The following is a 27978-nucleotide window of genomic DNA, read 5'->3' as shown; positions in this document are numbered from 1 at the left end:
TATCGTTTCTTACTTTTCTTCTTCTTTTATAGTAAAACAACGTACGCTGCACAGGCAATAACTACGTCTTCTTCGTTCGGATCCATGTCTCCAACCTGTGAGCACAGGTGCAATGAACAAGGACCACATGACCACAGCACAGTCGCAGCACGGTCCTACATGTGAAAAGACAGAGTAGGCGACACCGCCATAGCACGGTCGAAGCACAAACGAAGCACAGTCCTACATGTGAAAACAGGCCTTAACAGTTAACTTGTAGGCTAGTTAGCCTATGAGCAAAGTGGTAATTGGTGGTATACGCTTCTGACTCCCATTCGTCTCTCGTCTGTCGGTAGGTACGCAAGCCATGTATTTTCTGTCTTCTTGTCTGAGTGTAATGGTGAGTCTTGGTTGTCCCAGATGACTTCTATCTATGTGCAGTAGTTAGCTGGAGATAAGTGAATTATACCGGGTATGTATGTATACGGTCGAGGAATGACGCCATGGTTATAAATATATGTGAGTAGCCCAACGAGCTAGAATAACATAGAGGGGCTGTATACCTGACATCAGCGCTCCCTGCTTGAAGCAAGTTGATAAGGGGCAGCCATGTTAACGGTTGTCAAAACAAAGCGAATTGGCGCGAGAGCATATGTTGAGGTGACAGGGAGATCGTGCATGCCAATTTAATTCCCTAAGTTTTAAGAAGTGAAAAGATAGATTCTCGCTTTCAAGAATGCCAGCCGTAAGCTCAGCGTATAGTTGTACTAATCGGAGTAATAAAACCAAGGATATATCGTACTTTAAAGTAAGTATTACTGAATTATAGCCGAGATTCCTTTTTGTAATTTCTGTTTGTAATTAAATCCATTTTATTGTTTACTTAGCGAAAGTACGGATAGCCACGGTAATTATTTGTCGAATTTTGTTTCAGACTTCGTTTAAAGAAAAGGGAATTAACGGAACAATGCGTTGTGAGGGCGAAAAGAGATAAATGGTATCCCACTTAATTCAGTTACTTATGCTCTGTACATTTCCAGCCCTATTTAATTTTCATTCACATTTACAAATAAAGGAAATGGAACGCCCACCACCAAGAAAACGTAACCACAAACAATCACTTATTTCGTTCAAACGTACACCAAGTATGATAAATACAGCATTTTAGAGCTATTTTTGAAATGTATACAGCCTTTATTGTAGATGTCTGTTGCCTTGGTTTTTAAAACTAAGCCACACTTCATAATGGACAACTTTCAAGCTAGTAATCCCAGTATGATATGATAATGGGAGAAACATGATATCCCCCCTATATTATAATAAATAATTACACTAAACGATTATTGTGGTAAAGTATTCATGGGCCGCCTCTGTGGTGCACTGGTTAGCGTGAGCAGCTGCCACCCCTGGAAGCCCGGGTTCGATTCCCAGCTCCGCCACGAAATTTTAAAAGGGGCACGAGGGCTGTAACCGGATTCTATCAGCCTGGGGAGGTCAACTGAGTAGAAGTAGGTTCGACTCCTACCTCAGCCATCCTCGAAGTGATTTTCCGTGGTTTCCCACTTCTCCTCCAGGCAAATGCCGGGATGGTACCTAACTTAAGGCCACGGCCGCTTCCTTCCCCCTTCCACAAGGCCCCTGTTCAGCATAGCAGGTGCAGCCCTCCCTCACAGTTGTATCCCCCGACCCAATGTCTCACGCTCCAGAACACTGTCCTTGAGGTGGTAGAGGTGGGATCCGTCGCTGAGTCCGTGGGAAAAACCAACCCGGGAGTGTAAACAGATTAAGAAAGGAACACAGTACTCATGAGGATGCAATAATTTTAAAAATATAAACAGAATGAGGTTGTAACCTATTATAGGTCCCTATGATTTTAAGGTTTCCTGTCATTAATATTTATGTCCATCGTTTTTATTCTAATTTACGCTTAAGCACAACCGCCATGCAGGGTAACGCTCTTGTTCCGATTTCGAGGCCTATTCGTATGTCACTGTGCGATGATTTCGAACTACCCTATAATCAACTGATCGTGATGTTGGCCTCGTGCTGCAATATGATGAAGTAGCGGTATTCGCTTTCATGTTTCAAGCTTTCGGCAACGGACTTTAATTCTCCCCCAGCGATTCTAAAATGCGCATTTTCTACACTTTTCGTCATTTAAAGGCCATGCCCCTTGCTTGTGTGACAACAGGAAACATGGCGGACGTTCGTTCTATTAGGTTCACCCAGGCAGCGCTTCCGCCTCTCTATGTTATTCTAGCTCGTTGGAGTAGCCCTATTCGCTATTTCCGGTTTCCTTTCGAACTGGTTGGCTTGTCGTTATTTAATGTTCGAATTAACTTGTTTTGTACTGTGCATCTCGGACATATTGCGGCTGCTTGTTAAGGTTTGTTCTGTGGATGGTGTTGTTTCTCTTTAGATTTTCTACATCAGGTAATTGCAGTTTTTTACGTTTTACACCGTGTCCAAAGGAGTCCGAGTCTTGTACATCTCCAACTTTATCCCGTACTTTACGTGATAGGAAATAAGGTAATCTTTATTGTTCAATTCGTATTTAAACATAAAAGATCAGCGGCAGATAATTCAATTTCTCAGTCGACTGTAAGCTGTCTCCGTTAAATATATCACAGTTACCATTCTTAGAGATAATACATGCAATTTTTTTCGAACATGGTACCGAATTGATTCTGAATAGCCTGCTCTTGCGCTGTAGTATACACTGGCACCCAAAAGTATTGGCACACCTATCATTATATACAAACTCCACACAAATAAAGGTGGTACTAAGGCACCAATATATTTATTGAAATGTACAATAGCAAATATAAGGTTCTTCAAGTATAATTGGTTTCTCGCAAAAAAAAAAAAAAAAAAATGTTTACAAAAAAAATCAGCTGCTCTCCACATGAAAAAATATTGACACACCTATACCAAACGAAATTAAGGTCTCTGTAATTCATGTAACTCAAGTCTAATAGCCTATGTGCATACCAGTGGCACTGATGACAGTTTGTAGACGTCTTGGCATAGAGGGAACCATGTTGCGAGTTATCCCTCCTGAGACACCGTCTGAAACTTGCGCTTCCCTGTACAAAGACATTTTCAAACTTTTGTCTCCAAGTGGTTTCAGAGATGCTCTATTGGGTTAAGACCAGGGCTCTGTGTGGAGAGAAAGCTCTTCTTGGTGCATTATATAGTAACCACTCCCGCGTTCACGAAGCTGTATGTTTTGGGTCGTTGTCTTTTTGAAGGTAAAAGATGCCATCAAACCCAGTTCCTGTACACTGCTACATAAGTGGCCTCGCAACACATTCGTATATTTACGATGATCCATGACACCTTCAATAATTGCCAAGTCAGCAAGACCAGAAGTTCCCATGCATCCCCAAACTGCTATCCTTCCTCCCCCGTGCTTTACTGTAGGTAGGGCATGTTGATTGTAGCTCTGTATTTGGTTTGCACCACACTTTTACATTTCCATCACATCCAAACAAGTTAAACTTGGATTTGTCAGATAATATCACAGAATTCCAAAAGTCAATTGATTTACCAACATAATCTTTGGCAAATTGGAAGTGTTTTCTTCGGTTAACTTCCAAAATAAATGGTTTCTTTCTGGGAGATCACCCATGAATATCAGCTGCATTCAAATATTCCTAATAGTTTGAGGACTGACTTGTTAGTTGGATGTTGACTGGATGTCTGATACAATCAACCCTGCATTTTAAAGAACTCTTTTAGTACATGACGAACTATGCTTTCTTGGACGTCCAGATCTCTGTTTATTGTCTGTTGTACCAGTCTCTTGAAACTTCTTGATGATTGCCTACACAGTTGAATAACTAACAGATAGTTCTCTACCAATTCCATGGTAACTTTTACCCTGCAAATGCAGGTGTGGAATGACAAGGAATGCTCCTTCGCCTTTGGATGCATTGTTACAAGTGAATGACCCATACACTGGCGTCAGGCTAGCTACTGAACTGTTTGTCAACTCTGATTGCACAAATCTGGTACACACGGCGCTGTCTGTAAAGCTCAATGACAAACGACGTACAGTTTGCCAATAATTTTTTGAGCAGGAGAAAACTCTAATTTAATAGATTACATGTGTTCAGGTTGTGTTTAGCAAATAGTTTAATATAGAAGTTATTTCTTTGTTCAGTAATTGTTTAACATTTTTGTAACAATTTGTTGATGGCATTGATACAGTTTACAAATGCCATTTACTAATTCCAACAAACCATTATTAACAATCAGTTCTGGAAGCATTCTGGTATTTATGCAATTGTATTAAATGCAAAAAGTTGTCTGTGCCAATATTTTTTGGTGCCAGTGTACATGCTGTTCCAACAGAAATTTGGAATTGCTTCTGAACTGTGAGTTCTGAATTCATACTGTTCTACCTCATTCAGAACCATTTCAGAGCCAATGCCAGCAGTGCACATTCATTACCAGGGACTGCATGTTCTATACATGCATATTTGATTACACCAGTAAATGGTGTGACTACATGCAGTATTTCTCATTGCAATAGCGAGATCTGCCATCATCAATTGTTTAACATTTTTGTAACAATTTGTTGATGGCATTGATACAGTTTACAAATGCCATTTACTAATTCCAACAAACCATTATTAACAATCAGTTCTGGAAGCATTCTGATTCATGTATGCTCATTATAATTATTTTGAAGGAGTTCATAGTCAGTTCGGAACTGTTTGTTGTAACAAACGAGTTCATAGCCATTTCGAAACTGCTTGTTGTAATGGACATACATTATAACCTGTAGCATAATAAGTAATGGTTGCAACATTTTGGATAAAGTTGCCATTGAGTACCTGGCTGTCCTATATTTTTTTTTGCAAGCTGGCTTATGTCGCACTGACACAGATAGGTCATATGGTGACGATGGTATAGGAAAGGGCTAGGAGTGTGATGGAAGCATCTGTGGCCTTAATTAAGGTACAGTGGGACAGGGAGTGGGATTCTGCCTTCACAGGGGCTAAAAGCAGATTATTTGCCCTGCAAGTTGAGCAAGAAATGAATAGTCTGGAAGGTTTGGTTGTAGAATTTTCTTTTTGTTTGTTACAGTTGGCTTTACATTGCACTGACACAGATCGGACTTATGGTAATGTTGGGATAGGAAAGGGCTAGGAGTGGGAAGGAAGTTGCAGCCCTAGAGACAGTTTTCTGTGTTTTCCCATTTTCACACCAAAGAAAAGCTGGGACTCTACCTTACTCAAGGCCACAGTCGCTTACTTCCCACTCCTAGCCATAATGCCATAAGTCCTATCTGTGTCAGTGTGATGTAAGCAAATCGTGAAAAGAAAAGAAGGTACATCAAACCAGTCTTTAGACTCCCAGTGTAGTGGGGGATATTTAAGTTGCATAGTCACAGGATTTTCACAAGGGTTATGCAAATTAATCCCTTTCTGTGGCTGTGTGCTGTCTATTCTTTCATTGAAAATGTTTATCCCTGAGATTCAGTTCCAGGTAAAACTGGAGGTCATGTGGCTATGAGCACAATATCAACAGCACCTAAAACTACAGACTTGACTACAAAACAGCAATAATAGTGTTTGTTGCTCATGTTTCAGTGCAAGGTCTGTGGACGTACTCAACATCCCAAAACAGTCTAAACCTTCACACGCTATTTAAAATGGACTTGGAAGTAAAGATCAAAGAGGAACCAGCCTGCTTTGAGGAAACTTCAAATACTTCATGTGTAAGTATCATTCCAGGTAACTTTATAGTAATTACAATAAAACCCTGTCAGTCATCTGAGTTTGACTGGTTACATAACTCTTCTTTTATCTGATGTACGGGAGATATACGAGTATCTTGCTGTCTATTCATAAGGCACAGATATATTTGTATACGAATGTCAAATTGACTAAGTAACATTTTTATGATTACACAAATGCAGAATTTCCACGTATGCACCTTTTATTTGGCACAGCATTACTGAAAGCTGAAGAAGAATTGGGTTTCTCTTCATCTCTCTTTGCTTTCTAGATCTAGTCAGGAAAAATGGCAGTCTGAGTAGCTCAGGTTGTGGAGGGGTTGCCTTCTGGTTTCGAGTTGGCATATTAAATCCTTTATCACCCTGATGGTATTAAAGGTGCTCAAATACATTGGCCTCTTGCGGAAACAATTTTTGTCATCTTAGTGTTTCGAAGCCTTTAAAGCTAGTTTGCACGACATGGAATCAATAAGTGTTAGGCTGGTGAGTGGGTGGTCTTCCTCCGCTTTGATAATTTACTGTAAGTAGAGAAAATCGTAGACACTAATTCAAGGACATGTCGGGAGGTTTGATCCACTCTGTCGAAATTCCAGTCCAACACCAACATAGAAAGATTCCATCTGACATGATATATTGAATTACATGATTAGATCTTAAGGAGTCAAATAATTCATTGGTGAAGCAGTTCATTCTAGAAAGTGTTCTAAGGATAACAAGACGAAAATGTTAACTTTGGTAGATAATAGTTAATTTTTTAATAGGCCTATGCTTACGTGGGCTACAACAGAACAAACAGTAGCAAGAATCCTTGCATCACTGATCAATTTTTCTAAGGAAACAATCTGACGTTTTAATACATGTTTGAAAGTGTTATGCAACATAAGAATAACCAGTTGAACTTTTCATAAATGTTCTAAAGTATTCCATTATGTTTTAAAGTGTTCCATTACAACAAACATTATTAAGAAGTGTATGTGTTAAAAATAATGGTATATATTGATGATGTCTGATGCATAGATGATATGGGGGATATTGATTTGTGTTGTAGAAATCGCTGATGGAGTGAGTTGGGGCTCCGAAACATGTACAAGTGAAATAATTGTACAAAATTAGAAAATGATAATATATTGAGAGGGCAGACCAAACCATCACCCATAGTATATTATGTGCTGGATGTCATTCATTGTTATTAGAAATAGTGGATAGTTGTTGGCATTGGAACCTTGTATTCAGTATTTTTCCCCTTGGATAGTTTCGTGGTTGGTTACGTACCACTAATTATTTTCATTGTAAATTAACTGAGCAAGCCCTATTCTTTAAAGAATGAGCACCTTTATCTTACATCCGAGGCCCCAGTAAGATTTTCAATGAATTTGGGATAGCAGTACCTGAAACTTAGTGCTGATTCTGAATCTTATCAGTGCTATGGACTTTTTTCATTATGTAAAACTACTGCAGTGATATTTAGGTTAGTGTTCATGATAAAATTACTGACTGTGACTGGTCACTTGCTTTTCGCCTAAAATCTTTATGGGATTGAGTCCATTAATGCGGTATTGATAATTCTAATTTATCCTGTTTGGCACGAACAGATTTAAATTAATGTTTATATGGGGAGCTTGCTCATTATTGTCTTTTACTCATCTTTTCTCTTGATTGAAAAGGTTTTATAACATTGATGGTCACCTTTGATAATTGGATTTTCCACTGTCACAATACTCTTAAGGATTCCTAAAGTGTTGCTTTTGTGATTGCATAGAGGGATAAATCTAGGGGAGTATATACTTATTCTCTGTTAGGGTGAGGAATTTACAGGGCTCGTAGAGATGGTTAAGTACTCCATTGAAATGAAAAGGCACCTTATACTGTATTTAAAACCAGTTAATGGCAAAATAGTGGACCATATCTTTTTTCACCATGATATTACAACACTGGTATCACCTGACCTGAGTGTGTGGCTGTAGGCACTGCAACAGCTTTATGATTATTATTATTATTATTATTATTATTTTTAAATGCTGTTTGTTTGGGGCGTCGACCTATAGAGATCTTTTGCCCCTAGTTGCATCACGTAATATGGAGCTGCATGTAATTGGAATGGGGGACGTGTAGAGTGTTGAATGTGAGGAAAGGAATGTTAAGGACGATACAAACACCCATTCCTCAGGCCAGGGATATAAATCATTTACAATTAAAAAACCCTGACCCAGCCGGGAATTGAACCCGGGCTAACGGGTAATAGGCGGGCGCCTTGCCCCCTACACCGCGGGGCCACCTTTAGTAATGTTCTATGTAATCTAGCACAACTGTAGGAATGTTATAACATTTAAATCTAAGAATTTCATTATTATTATTATTATTATTATTGCTATCCTTTTAGAAACAAATTCTTGCAGAATTTCATTAATTTAGTTTAGGAGCAGGTCTAGAGGTTTAGAGTGTTAGGGCAGGCCATGATGTTAATGTGATAAAAGAATTGTGGTAAATATTAGTTTAACTACAGTGCTATCCCTAAGACCTCGTAATGGGTGAAGTGCCCTGACATGTTTACAGACTGTCCAGCTAATATAACCTAGATATGCACAAGTTACATACTGTAAAACTGTTTAGTTAACTTATCAATCATGATTTTCAGCATATATACATCGGAGTTTAAATGTTTAGAGGTTTTGAATGATGTCACAGACCAGTATGGCTCTCCACAACAAAGGAATATTAATCCCCAGTATTGGATGATTATGAATGAGCAGTAAAACACTAGAAGTTCAAAATCCTCTCTTGTCTTGTTCAGGGTAAAAATAGTAAAATTGTTCAATTTTGCAGTTACTGTTACCCGTCTATTAATATGAATGCCTTGAGGGGAATAAATTGAAATTTTTCATATCCATTTTAGTGCGTAGTATTCCCCACGTAGCCACTCATTCGTGATACCCAGCTGACAAAAATTCTAGGGAAAACACTGCACTACTTAGGGAAGAAGCTGTTAGGACAGGATCAATTGACATGGAAAGCTCCATCATTCTAGTCCATGGACTGATAAGCCATGCATAATAGTAATGACTGTAATCTATATGAAAAAAATTGTAACAACTGTGTATCTATAAATTGATTATTTTAACAGCATTTTCGTTTAATTATCCATTTCACGTGTAGTAATGATACCTGAATATATTTTAGCTGAGTGTTCTTGCCTTTCTTTCTGTTGTTATTTCAGTTCTTGTAACTGAAGAACTACTGGATGTATTTGAACCCACATTTAGAATCCTCTTATCCATGGATAGTTTTTAGGTTCAATATAATATCAACATCCATGAATTGACTGGGGATTTATGTGAAGACTGAAACAGTGATTTTACTCTCCCAAAAAATATACATGGCCAACTGTATTTGAAATCTACCAGCCTAACTGGAAATCTATTTGTAAAACTTTCTGCTCATGTACACTATTTTGATAGGAGGATTAATGAGGGAGATGTCTTTTCAGAATGTCTTACCGTCTTAATTCCTAAAGCACATAGCCTGTGAGAAACTTTCTTTCTACCTGAGAGGAACTTTACATTTATTGTAAATCACTTAGATTTAAGCAGTTTTTATATTCACATTAAACAGTAGACGTGCTCTCGTAATACCACTTTGAGGAGTGATGTGTCAGACTGTTCATGGGAGTGAAAGCTTTTGGGACAGTCATCAGCATCCTCTCCCGTTTCAGAAGTCACTGACGTGGACTAGTCACCTCACCTGACAATGTTTTCAACCTCACAAATCTTCCAACTCTTTCCCACGATACACTTCCAGCACCCATGTTATTGGCCAGTCTATCCAGTTCCCCCCAATCACCTGCAGCCAGCACCACATCCACTTCTCCAGTGTTCATAGACATCGTATTCTGCTTCTGGATCAACTGACTTAGGTACTCCTCTCAAAATCTTGTTGCAACTGCAGTAGAAATCAAAATCTCCTTGACAAGTTCACAGAATCCAGTTGATCTAAATCTAGTATTGCCATGCAGACATCGTCTTGCAAAATATTTGAAGGTGAAAGTTGGTTGAGATCTTCAGGCAAGTAGGTAAGAGGAAGGGAATTAAAGATGGCTGCACACTCACACAGTAGTGTCGTCATCTCTTCACAACACAGTGAAGCTCTCCGGAGGACACATCTCAAATTTCTCTTTACTATCTGAATCAGACTTTGCTACCAACCACCCCACCAGCCTGCTGTGGGAGGGTTAATCCTCTACTGTATTCGCTGCACTGTGGATTCTCTTTCGGTGTGGTTTTAATTGACAGTTCAGAACCTATTATCTGTACCAGTGAAATTTGTTCCATTGTTGTTGCAGACACTTTTGGTCTTTCTCATGGGGTGATGAACCATTGAAAACTCCTTAAAAATCCATTCATTATGAAATTGCTGACCAGTTCCAAGTGCACAGCCCTATACACAGCAAATATAAAGAGCATAATCCACCCCTTCCTTTTTACTTTCAGTTTCAAAAGAGTCCAGCAAGGTCTGCACCTGTCACCTCAAATACCACAGCATCTTTTATTCTGTTTTCCGATAGAGTTCCAGAATCAGCATCCGCCTTCTTAGCTTTGTGCCGTTTTTCATCTTGCACATATTGACAGCATGGTCTGGCTGCTCTTTCGTCCTTGTATAACTGAAAATCTTTCACGCAAGTGCAACAGTAACATGCGAGTGTCAACATGTAATATTTTAACACCCAGTGCCTCTCTCTAAACCTGAACAGAACAGAGGGAATAATTTCAATTAAGTTCGGACCTTTGTCATACAGTCATTCAGTGCCAACTCCCTCTTCCTTTCACTGGTTATGTCGAGTATCGGCCTAATTCCCATCGTTGCACTGTCTTTAAATAAACCCCGATGAGGTAGAATGTAATCTTTACCTCTAGCCCCTTTATAATGTCTCACTTCAACAATACCATCTTCAGACCATTCTTAGCAGGACAGCATCATACTCATCATCTCATCAAATTAATTCTCACAGCTTGGTCTGGCTGCTCCTTCGTCCTTGTATCTTGTATCTTTCATGCAGGTGCAACAGTAACATGCAAGTGCCAATGTGTAATATTCTAACACCCACTGGCCTCTCTCTAAACCTGAACAGAACAGAGGGAATAAGTTCAATTAAGATTGGACCTTTGTCAGAGAGTCATTCAGTGAAAACTCCCTCTTCCTTTTACTGGGTACATCGAATATGGCCCTAATTCCCATCGTTGCACTGTCTTTAAATACACCCCGATGAGTAGAATGTAACCTTTACCTCTAAAACCAAACCAAACCCCATGGCACTGCAGTTCTTGAAGGGCCTTGGCCTACCAAGCGACCGCTGTTCAGCCCGAAGGCCTGCAGATTATGAGGTGTCGTGTGGTCAGCACGACAAATCCTCTTGGCCATTATTGTTGGCTTTCTAGACCAAACCTTTACCTCTAGCCCCTTCAGAATGTCTCTCTTCAACAATACCATCTTTAGACCATTCTTAGCAGTACAGCATCATACTCATCATCTCATCAGATTAATTCTCACGAATAATTTTCTCAGTCATAGAACACAGTCTTTTTTTTTTTTTTTTTGCAATATCGCTGTGTGTCATATATTACTTGCAATCCCTATTGTTTCTGAACTCTTGTGTCAAGAGGGCAATGTTGCTGGTGAAATTATTCTCAAAAAGGAATTGGAAAGGATGGTAGTAGATATACTCCAGTGTCATAAAGCAGCAGGAATAAATGAAATTGGACCTGAAATCATGAAGTATATTGGAAGGAAGTGTTGAAATGGCTTCAAAAATAAAATTATCATGGAGTGTTAGTACCTTCAGATTGGATGAAAGCTGTATTTGCACCTACCTATAAGCAAGCAAATAGTAAGGATTGCAAAAATTATGAAGGTATCTTAATAATCAGTATACCATGCAAGGTGTTCACTGGCATCTTGGAAGGGAGGTGAGTTCAGTGGTTCAGAGGAAGTATGAAGAAATGGAGTGTTGTTTCAGACCATAAAGGGACTGTCAGGATCGGATATTCTGTATTCGCCAGAATTTTGAAAAAATCATTGTTGTTCGTAGTTTACATAGATCATCTGCTAAAAGGTATAAAGTGGCAGGAAGGAATCCAGTAAGGTAAGCAATCTGGCATATGCTGACAACTTTATCTTAAGGGCAGATTTTTTTTGCTAGTTGCTTTACGTCACACCAACACAGAGAGGTGTAAAATGGGAAACCACAGAAAACCATTTTCAGGGCTGCTGACAGTGGGGTTTTGAACCCCCTATCTCCCGGATGCGAGCTCACAGCTGCGCGCTCCTAACTGCATGGCCAACTCGCCCGGTAATGGCAGATTTTGCCTAGAGCCTGCAGTCTACTCTCTTGGAACTTGAAAATAGTTGCAATGGGTTTGGTATGAAAATTAGCATTTCTAAGAATAAATTGATTTCAGTAGGTAAGACATCCAAGATAAATGAATGTTGGATTAGGGATACGAAGTTGGAACAGGTAGATAATTTCGAATATTTAAGATGTGTGCACTCCCAGGCTGCTAATGTAGTAAGTGAACTTGAATCAAGCTAATGCAGTCTGCTCACAGTTGCAATCAACAGTATTCTGGAAGAATGAAGTCAGCTCCTGGACGAAACTGTCTTTACATAGGTGTGTTTACTGACCAACTTTGCTGTATGGGAGTGAAAGCTCGGTGGGTTCAGGGTAACTTATTCACAACTTAGAAGTAACAGACATAAAAGTAGCAAGAATGATTGCTGGCAAAAACAGGTGGAACAACGGCAGGAGGGTACTTGTTATGAAGAAATAAAGGCTAAATTAGAATTGATCCCAATGGATGGAGCTGTAGTCAGGAAGCGAATCATGGTGGGGTCATGTGAGGCGAATAGAGCAGGATAGGTTATATAGGAGAATGATGGAGTCAGTCATGCAGGGTATGAGGAATACAGAGAGATGTAGACGATGATGATTAGATCCAGTTTTTAATGATTTAACAATATGAGATATAGAACTAGTTAGAAATAGGTTATTGTTGTAGTGATTAGTACATTCACAGGGGCTTGCAGACTGAGCATCAAAAGGAATAGCAGTCTATAATGAATATGTATGTATGTATCTGTTCCTTTAACAGGACGTTTCATAATGTGCTCATGGATAACAATTGAATTAGTTCAGTGTTCGTGTTTGCCACTTTTGGCAGCATGGTCTGAAGTTATCCCGGAAGATTTCTCTGTTCTTTGTGCAGTACAAAATACTGAATGCATTCTTACATACAATCATCAGTTTATTGCCTTATTACATGATATACAAAAATGCTACCTGATTTGAGTGTTGGTTCACTTTTAGTTCACCTCCTTGATGGTGATTTTTGATCAGTCAGCCCCATTAAGGAAGAGTCTTGCTATTAGCACATTGCGGACCGGGTGCCCTTCACCCCATGCACAGCCCTGTTCCCGGCCACTTTCTAACTACCTCCAAACTGGAGTGCATGCATTCAAATAAACTGCCAGAACTTCACTAGCATTTGAAGGACTACTGTGTTTTATTCTGGAGGCATTCCTGATTAGCATTTGAAATGCAGTTAGGTAAGTATTTGCTGAAATCTATTTCGGCTCATAGTTTTCCGAAATATATGGTTTTCTATTAGGGGATTGGTTGGCCAGTAATCTTTCAGATACAGTTTCTTAATCTGCCCTATCAATATACACAAAACAATTTTTTAATTTCCCTCCTAGGGACATTAGTCCACTGTAGGTTTTACGGGATACGTTATGAGAATGTGAATTCTGCTCATAGTATAAGTTTGTCTGCTCAGCTACATAATGAAAAAGTTCTCACAAACATAAGTACTGATACTTGTCCTACGTTTCCAGGTTCATTAGGCCATACCTTTATATCAGGAGCACGTTCAAAATCCTCTAGCCTAGGTTTACTGTTGTCCATAACCTAGTTGTCAGAAAACACTATATTATTTACAATATTTAGAATATTTACAACCGTAACACAATTATGAGACTCGTCCTGCGCCACGTGAGTTCCACACCTGGAAGATAAGGATATCTACTCGTCATCACTTGAAACATTTCCGTTAGAATGTATTTCATCATCGAACTCTAAATATTCAGCATCACTTCGACATTCTGAGCCTGTATCAGCACATAATACGCGAATAATTTCATCCCTGTCTAAACACGTGTGATCTCTGAGCGCTGCCATCTTGCATGGCTCTTCAAACGTTGTAAACATGTTGTCAGGAAATGTAAAGAAAAGCTATGATATGAAGAATAATCAAAAAGAAATGCGACTATTGATTGTGTAGAACCATGCATAAGAGTTCTAGCACCTTTGACCTCCAAATAGTTCCGGTATATATCAAAAGATAGCACTAAACTTCAGTCTGCTGCTAACACGAGATAACTCGGGACCGGTCCGCAACGTTCGGCCAGGCATGCACGAGTTTTCTCGGGACCGGTCCGCAATGTGTTAGAATAAGAATAAAACAAAATTTTCAAGGAATGGTCCTTCTCATCTTAATTTAGCCATTCAGAATAATAATAATAATAATAATAATAATAATAATTGTTATTGTGGCCTGTTGCCTGTTGCAGATTTTTGAACTGACACCTATAGAAAAACAAGAATGTCTAAGTACTGAGACAAAGAACACTAAATGTGTCATATCTTCCATACTGTGCATCTGAACTGTGATGAAAAGAAAAGGATGTGTTTCATGTAGACTCAGTACACTACCGATCCACATGTGTCAGTGCTTGTGCACTACAAAGGAATTATACCTTGATAGGACTCTGTTGGATCCTCATATTCAGTACAAGATATGAATTGCATTAGTGCAATGTGCATGTTTTCTCCTATTGGCAGCATGGCCTAAAGTTATCAGTGAAGTTCCCTGGAAGTTTGTGTTGATTAGGAGGATGTATTAAAGTCTTGTAGGTGTATAATTCAGTACTGCCGGTACGGATAAGAAGCTGATATTATGTAACACTGCAAAAGATGTAACTACTGCACATATGTAATTGATTTAGAGGTATTTTTTTTTTTTTGCTAGGGGCTTTACATCGCGCCGACGCAGATAGGTCTTACGGCGACGATGGGATTGGAAAGGCCTAGGAGTTGGAAGGAAGCGGCCGTGGCCTTAATTAAGGTACAGCCCCAGCATTTGCCTGGTGTGAAAATGGGAAACCACGGAAAACCATTTTCAGGGCTGCCGATAGTGGGATTCGAACCTACTATCTCCCGGATGCAAGCTCACAGCCGCGTGCCTCTACGCGTACGGCCAACTCGCCCGGTGAGGTATATTTTACACACTATTAAGTTAAAAGATGATATTTGATGGTTCAACCTTCCAATTCTATTAAAATAAGAAATGTAATTTTTACATTCCTACTTAATTATAATTTGTACCGGTTTTGACCATTATTCTTGGTCATCATCATCCAATCACAAATAAGTATAAAAGACTATGCACAGGCAAATAAAATGTGAAGTTTAAATTATTCCATCATTTGCTGGTTGTGAATCACTAAAACACACTACGGATCACTGTGTGTTGAAATTTGAGCCAATCACTAAAAAGTATAAATGACAATGCACAGGTAAACAAAATGTGAAGTTTAAAAAATTCTGTCAGATGCTGTGTAAGAAGCACTATAACAGATTAGGAAACACTGTATGTTGGAAATTCAATGTTATGAAGAGATCTAGGATCAAATACGTATTTTTAGTCGTAGTTCGTGAAGCAAAGTGCCAATTCGCACATATGTTTTGCTACCCTTCAAAACTTGCTCCGTTCTACATTTACATATTTGATCAACAACTTCTTCATGAGTTTGGAACTATCAACAGGCTGTGCTGATCCCTGAAATTATATAGTGCCTCACAAATTACTCTCCTCTATAAAACCTCAACTGCCATCAATAGATATTGCCCAGTGACAGAAAGGTTGAAAATGTGTTGGTGTAATAATTTCTTGAGGTACCGGTAACAGTAAGGATACTGGGGATATCGATGCCTTAAGTCTGACAAGGTCTTGGATCACCTCTTGGAAATAGCTACCCAGAACATTGAGACCTGAATCATTATAATTCTTGTGAAGACCTTCAGTGATTTCTTGCTGATGGAAGACTTTCCTCCTGTTCCTCTTGTTTGCTTTGCTATGATTTCAGCTTATTTTTCCTGGTAGCCTGCACCAATAGCTGCTTTTATTTCTTAGGGATGGGAGAAAAGCTGTAGTTTTTTCATAGGTTTGGTGATTTAAAAAATAAAACTAAAACAATGTTAAAACAATGTCACCCAGATCACTACAGTTTAAAATTGCATGATAAATAGGAGGAGCAAATGGTTAGGGGAAGATAATTTAAAACTATTTAATAGTCCTCACTTTATATACTTCAATTTCAATAGGTTGCCTCTGGTAGGTTTTCTGGGTTCTGTTTCATTGGCAGTGAGCACTCTGTTTTCCTTGTTTGCAAATGTGAGGGAAAATAAAATGCTTAGAACCATGTTGTGTTTGGCAGTAATAGCCACTGATCATTTGATACATGTAATTAACTTCGAAGTGTGGAGAGCGTAAATGGCTGTATTGGGTGGGATACTATTTGTCTCTTTTCATCCTCACAACCCATTGTTGAGTTAATTCCTTCGTCTTTAAAAAGGAAATCAGAAACATGATCAAAGGAACGATAACTCTGCTCACAGTACTTCCTCTGTTTAAACATTAAAATTGGTTTAATATCAAACAGAAATTGCAAAAGCAATGTCAGTTATAATTCAGTAACACTTAGTTGAAAGAAAATGTATCCTTGGATTAGTTACACTGATTAGTGCAGCCATATGCTGAACATAGGGCTGACATTCTTGAGAGACAGCAATCTGACCTTTTGCTTCTCAATACATATGATGTTCTGTCATAATGCACAATATATCTATATTGAGCAAGTGGCCTTGTGGTTAGGGTGGTTAGGGTCATACAGCTGTGAGCTTGTATTTGGGTAATAGCAGGTTGGACCCCACTGTTGGCAGCCCAGAAGGTGGCTTCCCATTGTTTCCTGTTTTCATGCCAGGCAAATGCTGGTGCTCTACCTTAATTAAAGCCATGGTCACTTCCTTTCCACTCCTAGCCCTTTCCTTTGCCATCATTGCCAAAAGACCTATCTGTGTCGGTGCAACGTAAAGCAAATTGCAATATCCCTGTCAGCTGACCATACGTACTCATGCCTTCCACAAGGAACACTGATGTAAGGCCCTCTATGATATTGTAGCTAACCTATAGGTTATGGTTCATGTTGTTTAGGGCTTATGACTTCCTTATGAGGTGGCCTACCCTAGTCCATCTCTGGTGAGATACTGTGTGCTCAATGCCTGTTGCCTTCTGGATTGGCCCAGAACAAGTTTGTAACTTGTAGTTTGGGTCTCAATCTCATCCTTGGCTCTTACAATATGAAAGTGATTGATATATGAGCAGTATGGGTAACACCATACCTAATACAGCCAGATCCAATAGGAAAGGGTGTAAGATTGACGTTCATATAGCTGGTCTGTGTGTACAGTTCAGTGAACATGAGAGACTCGTATATAACAGCACTGTCTAGCTAGAAGAGGAAAGCAATGAAAACTACCTTACTCTTCATTTCCTTAGTTTGCCTCCTCAGTGATACCTTGCTCTCTATGGCAGCTGATGGTAGAGCTGTTGAAGATCCTCCCTGCCTTCAGGCTGAGCATTTCATATACAAGAGGAAATATGGAAGATACTTTTTCCTGCTGAGTTGTATTTGTTGGTACAGGATGTGAAAGATAACAGTGATAAATTGTGAAGTTCTTAATATTTCAGAAGTGGTTTGTTTACATTGAGCAGATTATTTGTAAGTATGTCTGTACATTTTCGTGATCATTTGGTGTTATTTTGGAAGGTTTTATATTATATAATTGTTCTACTCTTCGAAATTTACTCTGGGCATAGATGTCATGCTTTTATGGATACTCAACATGGAGATTTTCTGACAATGATAATTATTTGAAACTGAAACTGTCTCATTTACTAGGAAATGATGAATTGTTTAGCCCACTCATATATAAATACATTTCCAGATGTGTCTAAAAAATTTGCCTAATATATTAATTTTTCCACAGGACAATTACAAAATTATATCAGGAGAGATGCATTTAAAAGAAGAACCAAGATCAGAGTTGGCAGTGCCAAGAGAAACACAGGTGAACATATTTGAAGTAATCTAATACTTTGATGACCTTTTTCTGTTAATGGAAATTGTAACAAGCAGCTGAATAGACTTAATTGAGTAACTCCTCATTTTAAAGCAGACATTTTGAAGATCCTTGGAAAGATGTACTGTAAGATTTCCAATATTTTGAAATGATTTTCATATATTGTTCATGTACTTCAAAATTTTATGCTAGGTAATATACAGCAGCTATCATTGTTCCAAGTCCCTCCACTGCATGGCATCTTGTGGCTGGTTTCTTCACTGTTACTGCTACCTTATCCTAACCGGATTTAGGCTATGAGCATGGCTATCTTCCTTTTGTCATGTGCTAAAGTGCTCCAACCCATTTCTTCAAAATATTGATCTGAGATGTCTGTCTTCTTCTAAGTCCTGTTTTGCCCAAATTTTTTCCTCAAAATATTTGTTACAGATTGTCCTGTTTAGGAGTCCTCATAATGTGATGCATGTATCCATCCTCTTGAGTTAAATTGTCTTGATAAGCTGAGGTTGACAGCTCGTTGTGTGGCGTACCCCACTGTCGGCAGCCCTGAAGATGGTTGTTATGGTTTCCCATTTTCATATCATTAATATGCTGGGGCTGTACCTTACTTAAGGCCACAGCTGCTTCCTTTCGACTCGTAGCCCTTTCCTATCCTTTTGTAGGCATAAGACCGATTTCTGTTGGTGCAACATGAAAATAACCCACAGGAATTACACAATTTGCTATTATACATCCACATCTTGAAATTTTAATTCTCTTTTCAGTGGGTAATAAAATATATAAGGCTCTGCAGTATTTAGTAGGATGGAGAGGACACAGCACATTGTTTTTCTCTTTTTGAGCTTTATTCTGAGATCATTTCAGGACAGGAGTTGCCACATGCTAATGAAGATGGACTCTGCTTTCTATATGCAGCAGTTGATTTCAGCACAATGGTCCTATGTTACTCCCTAGATATATATATTTTTTTTACCCTGTGCCTGTATGTTGTACATCAGAAACGTTTCCGATGGTGCAAGTTTCATTTTTACATTGCCTTTGTTGTGTTGAGGATAAAGTCACAATCTTTGGGTACAGCTTTTGCAAATTGTGGAGAACACTCATGTAAGTGCAGGACAGGAAGTGCGCTGTAGTGGAGGGTGACAAGTAGTAAGATCGAGCATACATAGGAGAGTATAAGTGAGGATATTGTACAATGCATGCCTTATGAAACATACAATCTCATCGTAAATTATAGTATTCCTGTTAAGAAGCCTTTCACAAATACTTCCAATAATATTACACACATAACTCAGTATGTCAATCACTCGATAGAAGATTATGGATCATTCAGTGTCACTGTATATAGAGAATGCCCCTCTCATGGTTTCATCATATTCTATATCCATGCCTATTTCAATTCTGCTCACAGTGTCTGTAGTTTTATTACCACTTTCTCTTGCGGTTTCAGTATTGCTTCCATCACTGTCACTATTTCTGTCCATTTCACTTCCCACGTTTATGTTTACCAAGGTCCAATAAAACTTCTGTTGAAATTACTGATCATCAAATTTATTTACATTCTCACAAATTTTACTTCCAATCCTCATTTGTAATAGAAGCAATTTGTTCACCGTAAATTATAGAAATTCTGAACATCATCTTTTGTTCAGAAATGTCATTCTTGACACATGCCCATATCAGCATAATGAGATTCAATTCTGGGTGATATGGAGTAAGGTGTAATACAGTATGACTTTGTTTGGCTTAAATACAGTCTATTTTATAACTGCACTGGACTGGCTTGTTCGTCTTGATTAATGAAACCGGGTTCTCAGCATATCCTCTTGGAAACGAATTGCACTCTCTGTTAACCAGGACACAATTTCTCACATGTTAGTGTTTGAGAGTCATCAGTCCAAAGACTGATCTGATGCAGCTCTTCATGTGCTCCTATAATGTGGTTCCTTTTCATCTCTAGAAAACTACAACATCCTACATCTGCTCTGATCTGCTTGTCGTATTCATAACTTGTTCTACCCCTACTGTTCTTACTGAATACAATTCTCTCAAAAACCATCTGAACAAGTCCTGGCTGTCTTAAGATATGTTCTATCATTCTATCTCTTCTTGTCAAATTTAGCCAAATGGATCTCTCACCAATTTGATTCCGTATCTCTTCATTTGTGATTCGATCTAACCTGCTCACCTTGAGTATTCATCTTTAACACTACCGTATATTTTAGGAGCTTCTACCCTCTTTTTTCCTGAGCTAGTTATCGTCCATGTCTTTCTTCCATACAACACCATGCTCCAGACAAATGTGTTCAAAAACATCTAAGCAATCCATTTATCACTGTTTGGAAGATGCAAATTTGTTCACAAGCTAAACACAGCAAGTGCCTGCTCCCCATATTCCCTCAGTTGTGTTTTCCCTGTTATAGTGTGCAGAGTGTAGCCTCGTGGTGATCGTGACAACATGAGGGCACAAGGGCAGGTTAGAATACTCGGCCGCCTGGAAGCAGGTCCAACATAGACCAAAGTCACCGTATTCTTGAATGTGCCACAAAGTTTCATTTCCAGGCTTTGGAGACAATTTCGTGACACAGGAGATGTTATTCGTAGGCCAGTACCAGGTCGACCAAGGGTAACCACCCCACAGCAGGACCGATATTTGGCCTTAATCACCACACGAAATCACAATGTATCTGCAAGACAATTGTCGGTGCGCCTTTCTGCTGTCTCAGGGGTTGCTGTTTCCTGGCAAACTGTTTACCAGAGGCTCAGAATCGCAGGGCCGTTTGCTCGACGTCCAGCAGTGTGCGTCCCGCTCACTCCAGCACAGATTCGGGCCCTTTTACTGTGCAACCATCAACATCGAAACTGGGCCATGAATGAATGAATGGAGGCATGTGCTCTTCACAGATGAATCCTGTTCAATTTGCAGGACCATTCCCATTGCACATTAACATGGAGAGCACCAGGTAGCCGATACAACCACAGGAACATCATGAAACAGGACCAGTATGGTGGTGGTAGCATCGTGTGTGGCGGCATCATGTTGAAGTGCCGTACAGACCTGCACATCTTCATGGGTAGTCCGAGGAACACTGTTAGCTGTTGGAGAGACAGGGATGAGGTACTGAGACAACATGTTCAACTCTTCACACGTGCGATTGTTCCAGACTTCCACTTAATGGACAATAATGCTGGACCACACCATGCTGCTCTGGTGGATGAAATTGTGGTTGGGGAAGACATTCATCGCATGGACTGGCCAGCGAGGTCTGCGGATCTGAAATGTGTAGAACATGCCTTGGATGCACTGGGGAGGCGAATTGCATCCTGTCAGCCTCTACCAAGGACCCTCCAAGACCTTCGCATTGCCCTTTCGGTGGAATGGGATTGACTTCCACAAGAGCTCTTGCACCATCCGTTAGAGAGCATGCCACATAGCTGCAAAGCATGTGTGGCCATTAGGGGTAACCATGCATCCTATCAACAGCATATGCTGTTGTGGAAGACGTTGCCAAGTTTTGTTAGTTGCTGGCAATAATGTATCTTAACCTTTACACTGCTACGCCCGAGATATCTCGGGCGTGGTAATGGGTCACGTCCTTGTTGCGCCCGCGATATCTCATCGGTAACTTTAGCTAAATTTCTGAACAGAAAATATATACCTTTGGAGTTTCCTTTGTTTTTCAAACTTGAGAGGCAGCAAGCTACATCTTTTAGCAGCATAATGGGCCATCAGTCAAAACGGAGATTGCATTTTAACACTATCTATGGTCAAATATCTAAAGTAATACACTCAGCCCAGCGTGCAATCTAGGTTGGCAGTCCCGCAAAGCACCTGTATCCAGGCTTTGTAAAAATGGCTTCAAGTAGTGGACGGTGCGTTCTTTCCGAGTTCGAACTTATAGAAGCTGTGAATACCCTTGAATCGGAAGATGAGTACTCAGATATCAGTGATTTGGGTAGTGATTACAGTCCTAGTGACAGTGATGACAGTGATAGTGCAGAGCCTCTAGTACCAGCTCCACAAACCAGGAAAGGAATTCCTTCCAAACCTGATTTATTTCAATGGTGCATGGGTAATATGTTTGGTCCTGTAATACACAGTTTTGATGACCGTTCATCAGGTATATCATTCGATGTGATTCATGATGAACCAGCAGTTTTAGACGTATTTCAGTGCTTCTTTTCACGAGAAATTATGGAGCATATAGCAGTTGAAACAAACAAGTACTTTGTATTTGTTACGCAAACAATGCCACCGTCTCCAAGTTCAAGGCTACAGAAATAGAGGGAAACCACGCCTGAAGAACTGTATGTCTTTTTTGCCTTGACAATGCTTGTGTCAAGAATGAAGAAACTTACAATTCTTGAATACTGGTCAATAATGACCCCGCAGTTCTCGGATTTCATGTCTAGAGACACGTATCTCTTATTATTGCGGTTGTTACATTTCAATGACAACAACAGTCAGCCTGAAGGTGACCATCTTAGAAACAAGTTCAGAGAAACGTTCACCCCGTTTGAAAACATTTGCATTGATGAAAGTTTGACGCTTTTCAAAGGCAGGCTTTCATTCATTCAGTTTATCCCATCTAAGAGACACAGATTTGGAATAAACATTTGTTATCTGCGATTGTGAGACCGGTTACGTGCTGGATTTTATTGTTTACACAGGGTCAACTACAGAAATAATTCCTGAACGTGAATTTGGGGTATCAGGTGCAGTTGTCTTGACACTAATTGAAAGGTACTTGCAGAAAAGACATACATTGTGGATAGATAACTGGTATTCAGGTCCACAACTGTACGATCACCTACACAGAAACAAAATGAACACATGTGGTACCATCAGGAGAAACAGGAGGGGTATGCCAAAATTTACTACAAAATTGAAGAAAGGACCAACTGAATCAAAAGTGACAGATAACATGATTGCCATCAGGTCGTTCGATCGTAGGAAAGTTTGTATGCTGACCACGCGACATACAGACAAAATGATACCTACAGGGAAGATGGACAGACAGACAAGACTGCCTGTAGAGAAACCCCATTGCGTTGTTGACTATAATAAGTATATGGGTCCTGTTGACTGGTCAGACATGATGATCAGTTCTATAGAGTGTGTGCGGAAGTCAATGAAATGGTGCCTAAAGTTCTTTTTCCATCAGCTGGACATTGCTGTACTAAATTCTCATGCCCTCTTCAATGTCAAAACTGGACAGAACGTATCACTAGCAGATTTCCAGCTACAGCTCATAAGGGAACTCATCCAGAAGTACCACGTATCTAGAGAAACCAGTAAAAGAGGATGTCCTACATCTGGTGACCAACCACTCAGACTAACGGAGAGACATTTCCCATCCCGTGAACAGCCTACTCCAAAGAAGAAATTTCCTACAAGATGCTGCCATGTCTGCTCCAACACAACAACTGGCGAAAAGAAGAGGCGGGAAACCCAGTACATGTGCATCAAATGTGACGTGGCCCTCTGTGTTCACCCCTGCTTCGAAATATACCACACATTAGTGAAGTTTTGAAGACGGGCACATGGAGTGTGTGTTGTAAATTTTGAAACAATTTGGTGTATATTAGGTGAGTTGATGTTTTAGAACTTGGTGTTTTCACTACATTTCTTATTTTGGCCAACCCTGGCTTAAATTTAATTTTTGTTACATTACTGTAATGTTCCTTGAGCTTTTTATTATGAAATAATTAGTCATAACCGATCTACTCAAAGCGATGACCAGTGAGTACTTTGACTATTATGGACAACCCTGATTTGAAAAATAGATAAAATGTCTCACATTCGTAACTGTTGAAAAAGCGTTGTCTAATTTGGTGAGAATTTAGCACTTGTTAAAATGGAATATAGAATTTTTCATAGGAAAGTGTATTTTTGGCTCACATGTACAACCCTGATTTATTCTGTTGTTATTTTTTGTGAAAAAAAATTAAAACGAAAGCTGTTCTGGAATTATTTGCCAATTCATATGAATTTTGCACAATTTTCATATTTTTCATGTATTTTGAGAGATTTTATTTTTAAAAAATAATTCAGCACCGAGGGTTCGGATAGTCGCTCACAATATTAGCAGCGAAAAGGTTAACTATCAGAATCTTTTTGAAACTGTTTTTTTACGACAATTTGTGTGACAGGGTGTGTGATTCAGCTTCCGTTTGTTCAGCAATCCTGACAATCCTATCAGGTGGTATGGCCTCGTTTAGAGATTATGCTTAACATTTGAACACTAGTGTAGAAGTTTCACTGAACTAAAAAGAGTAATGTGCATGCGGCACAAGACTTATCACTTGCTAGTAACTAAAACTCCAATCGTTTATAGGTTGGTACGGAACAGTTCCGTATGTCGGTGTTCGGTTCAAATTAGCGGCGTAAGGAATGGTTCTGTAAGTCGGTGCCAATGAGTTAATGCCAAGGTTGCTTCCTTCCCACTCCTAGCCCTTTCCCACCCCATCATTGCCATAAGACCTATCTGTGCTGGAGCACCATGAAGCAAGTTGTAAATAGAAACTATTGGGTTGGAACTTAAATAGTAGCAAGTATTCAATTAGAACTCATACAAAAGACATGAATGTTATACCATGTCTTACTGCCCTTCAGAGAAGTCACCAACAGCTTGTTACCAATGATGTGGACACCATGGAATATCTATTGCGGCACCTGTTATGGTGATAGTTCAAATGGAGCAGTTTACTGCCTGACCAATCTCTGAAACAGTTCTGGAGCAAAGACCCCGAAGTTGTTCCTTCATCTTGTGAATCAAGTTAAAGTCACAATCGATTAAATCTGTGGACTATAGTATATGGTACAGCAATTCCCAGCCCCATCAACCAAACAAATCAGCCAGAGTTGTACACTATGCAGCCGTGCATTGTCGTGGAAAATGTTGAGTAATACGCATTGACGGTATGCTGTGGAGGAACATAGTGCATTAGGATTAAACCACCACAGTCATACATGATTATAACAATAACTTTCATATGGCTGGGGTTCTCACAAACTCTCAATCTTTGTGGTTTCCCGTAATGTTGCCATTATTTCGATCAGCATTTCAGCTTGTGGCTCATACAATTTAGCCCATGACTCATCCAGCATAACAATATTGCATAAGAACCACTCTTCTATGTACTTAAAGTAGTCCAAATGGTTACGAGCAGCATCGAATTGTAATAATTTCTGCATTTCCGTTGAATCACAATGAGCCTATTTTGATGAGAATTTTCTCATGGCCTTCTAATATGAAGCACAGTCGTATTCGCTAACCCAGTGTCCTGGGGCAGCTCACATACCATATGACATCATCCAGTGTCCATTAATACGGCAAGAATATGCACTTCTCCTTCACTGACACTAGGATGACCTAACTGACACACATCTGCCACTTATTGGTGTCCCTTTTTAAAGACTTTTACTCACCATGCCACCGTCCCGTAAGGCTATGCAGTTTCACTGCAAGCTTCTTGCCAGCTAACCCTAGGCTGTGTTCATTATGCCAGTTTGCATGCGTGTGATGTGAAAAGGTATGCTCTGAGGTAACGTGTGCTGTCAGTGACATTATTAGATTCCATTGCACGGCGTCTCATCAGCTGTGTTGTCACTCTTAAAGTTCCAACCATCTTATCTCCCGTACTCCAGTTCGCCTTTATTTTCTAGAGCCAATTAAACATCATTTCTGTTTTCATTCACCTGTGGCCTACTTAATCTTCATATGACCAGTCTATTGAAAATATTTTATGGATATGTCTGGAGAATCACCTCTTTCCAGCATGTTTCTTCTCATGAAGTTAATATAGATTGTTGTTTAAAGCTTTGTTGTTGTGAACATATAGGGTTGCCTTTCTGGTATAAAATTTTACATTAAAGTTAGTATGATTTTACATGTTCTTCGTGGCATATCCGTAGATGGAGCCGATCCTGAAGAGACTCATCTGAGAGTAATTGTGCCTTGATAGTTTCCAGGGAAGTGTAACCCATGTGCTTTGGATCCTTGATTTTTTTTTTTTTTGCAACATTTGCTACACAGGAAATTGGGTATTTCTTCTCTTTTGCTGGTTGTTAATTTAATAATATACAACATTAATTATGATCCTTCAACTGCCATTAGTAAGGTTTAGATTGATGAATTCATTTGAATATTGCTCTGTTGATGAAATAATCAATGACGTTTAACTAAATTGAATCCTTTCACCCTTGTTAAAACAGTGGAAGTTTCATTGATGAGGAAGTAAAGTGTAAGGTTTCTCTCTCAAAAAACCCGAGAGATAACATTAATCTAACATTGCATACAAAGTCAAGTGTAGATTACTTCAGTTGAATGATAATTTTTTAAACAGTTTAGGCTATTCTGGTCAATTTTAGAAAACATACTAGGTAGTTTTAAACTCTCTGAAAAGAGTCCCTTTAAGACCAAACCAAAACCTGTGGCTGTACTGCTCTAATGAGCATTACACTGTCAAGTGACCCCTGCTCAGCCTGATGGCCTACACTTTATAAGTTGGTGTGTGGTGAGCAAAACAAATGTTCTTGGCCATTATTCTTGGCTTGTTGGACTAAGGACTAGACCTCTCTATCAATTAACAACTTCTTTGTTCTCATACAGCCTGACTGGACCAGCAACTAGCCGTCAGAGTCTGATAATAATCTCAGACTTGTCTGAGAATCAATTCTGGGGCTTCTGGGAATGCAGTGTACTTGCTATCCATAGAAAACACGGCCAGCATTGTCCTTTAAAATCTGAATTTATTGTTGTAAGTCTATATTAATAAAGCCTTCAGATTGTCTAGAGTCAATGAAAAGTCCAACAACTGACTACTTGTTGCACGAACTTGAAAATGGTAACCTTTCTGAGGTTAAAATCCAAAGGTTGTTATCTGACAATCAGTCATTGGGAACACCAGAAACAAACAAGTGACCAGTCATTTAAGAACACATAATAGGGTGAACATGATGACAGGAAGTTGTAGGAAGAGAAGAAAAAAATTGCAGAGATTATTGTTGTCCTTCAAGTTTTTCTTCTTCTTTTGCTCCCTCTTCCAGTGCTGTCCTCTTTACCTTATTACGAGTCCCATTTCTTGCTCCTGTTCTTCATATAATTTTGACTTGACACTTGTTTGCTTGTTTCGTTTTTACATTGGGAGAATAAATTGATATTTTTGTTGTGCAACTATGCAGTTTATTTTATAAGCTGTCATGTCTGTTTATAAACTTTTACTTTAGTTATTTCTTACTTTGTTTTGCATATTTATTCCTTACAGCCTTCCAGCAATGTTAAGAATGAAATAACTGTAGATGAACACCCAGTAGGTCAGTTGGTCGCTTGTGTCAAAGAAGAAGACAAGTAAGTACTGTTTAGCTTACTTAGAGTTTACACCCCTAACCCTCGACGGTGTGGAATTTGCTATTGGTATGTTCAGTAGCTCCCTCTGTAGGCAAAAGGTGGAGTGAAGTCCTTGATATCTGAATATCTTGGGTCAAGGTGAGCCCAGGTTCATCCAGATCATTCTCAAATTCTGTCTCCTGTACTTCACTCATGGTCCAAATTTGTTGGTTTGAACATGGCTCGTGAGAAAATTCCACAAAATTAAAATAAGTCAGCCTGTGGTGTCTAGTGATCAGCAGGCCGCCTAGTTGGCACCACTTGGTATCTGAACCAGTACAATGATAATTAATATTACCATCCCAGTTTTTTTCTCCATGTTCTAATAGGTGTTCTTGGAGTGTCTGGTTGACCTTGACTTTGCTGTTGGCCATTTTTGAAACATGACCAGTCCAGAGAATCAACCTTCTGTGTGTTAGGTACTGTATTCTGTATTCTTTCATTCCTCTGTACATCTTTATGATTCTTCTTTCGAAACCCCCTAGTTCTTTCATTAGTGTCACTTCGCATATACCTTCTTTCTGTGATATTGATATACTTACTGTCGCCCTCAGTGGCTTGCTCAGTTTCAAAGCCATTACATATAACGGCTCATATGATGGCATAGTAGATTT

The 27978-nt window shown here is 39.3% G+C and overlaps 1 protein-coding gene across 1 annotated transcript; it reads left to right on the top strand.

The window, feature by feature from the left end:
- The first annotated feature begins 402 nt into the window (after nucleotides 1–402).
- On the top strand, nucleotides 403–27329 carry LOC136882057 (uncharacterized). The gene is made up of 4 exons (XM_068229366.1): nucleotides 403–498; nucleotides 5580–5707; nucleotides 17880–17960; nucleotides 27243–27329. The coding sequence occupies exons 1-4, from the start codon at nucleotides 483–485 to the stop codon at nucleotides 27327–27329; spliced, it is 312 nt and encodes a 103-aa protein (XP_068085467.1). The 5' UTR covers nucleotides 403–482.
- The last annotated feature ends 649 nt before the right edge of the window (nucleotides 27330–27978 follow it).

Source organism: Anabrus simplex, chromosome 10 (genome assembly GCF_040414725.1).
Source record: "Anabrus simplex isolate iqAnaSimp1 chromosome 10, ASM4041472v1, whole genome shotgun sequence".
In the NCBI taxonomy this organism is placed as follows: domain Eukaryota; kingdom Metazoa; phylum Arthropoda; class Insecta; order Orthoptera; family Tettigoniidae; genus Anabrus; species Anabrus simplex.
The sequence above is the reverse complement of the archived record's forward strand: the minus strand, read 5'-3'. Positions and strand labels throughout refer to the sequence as shown.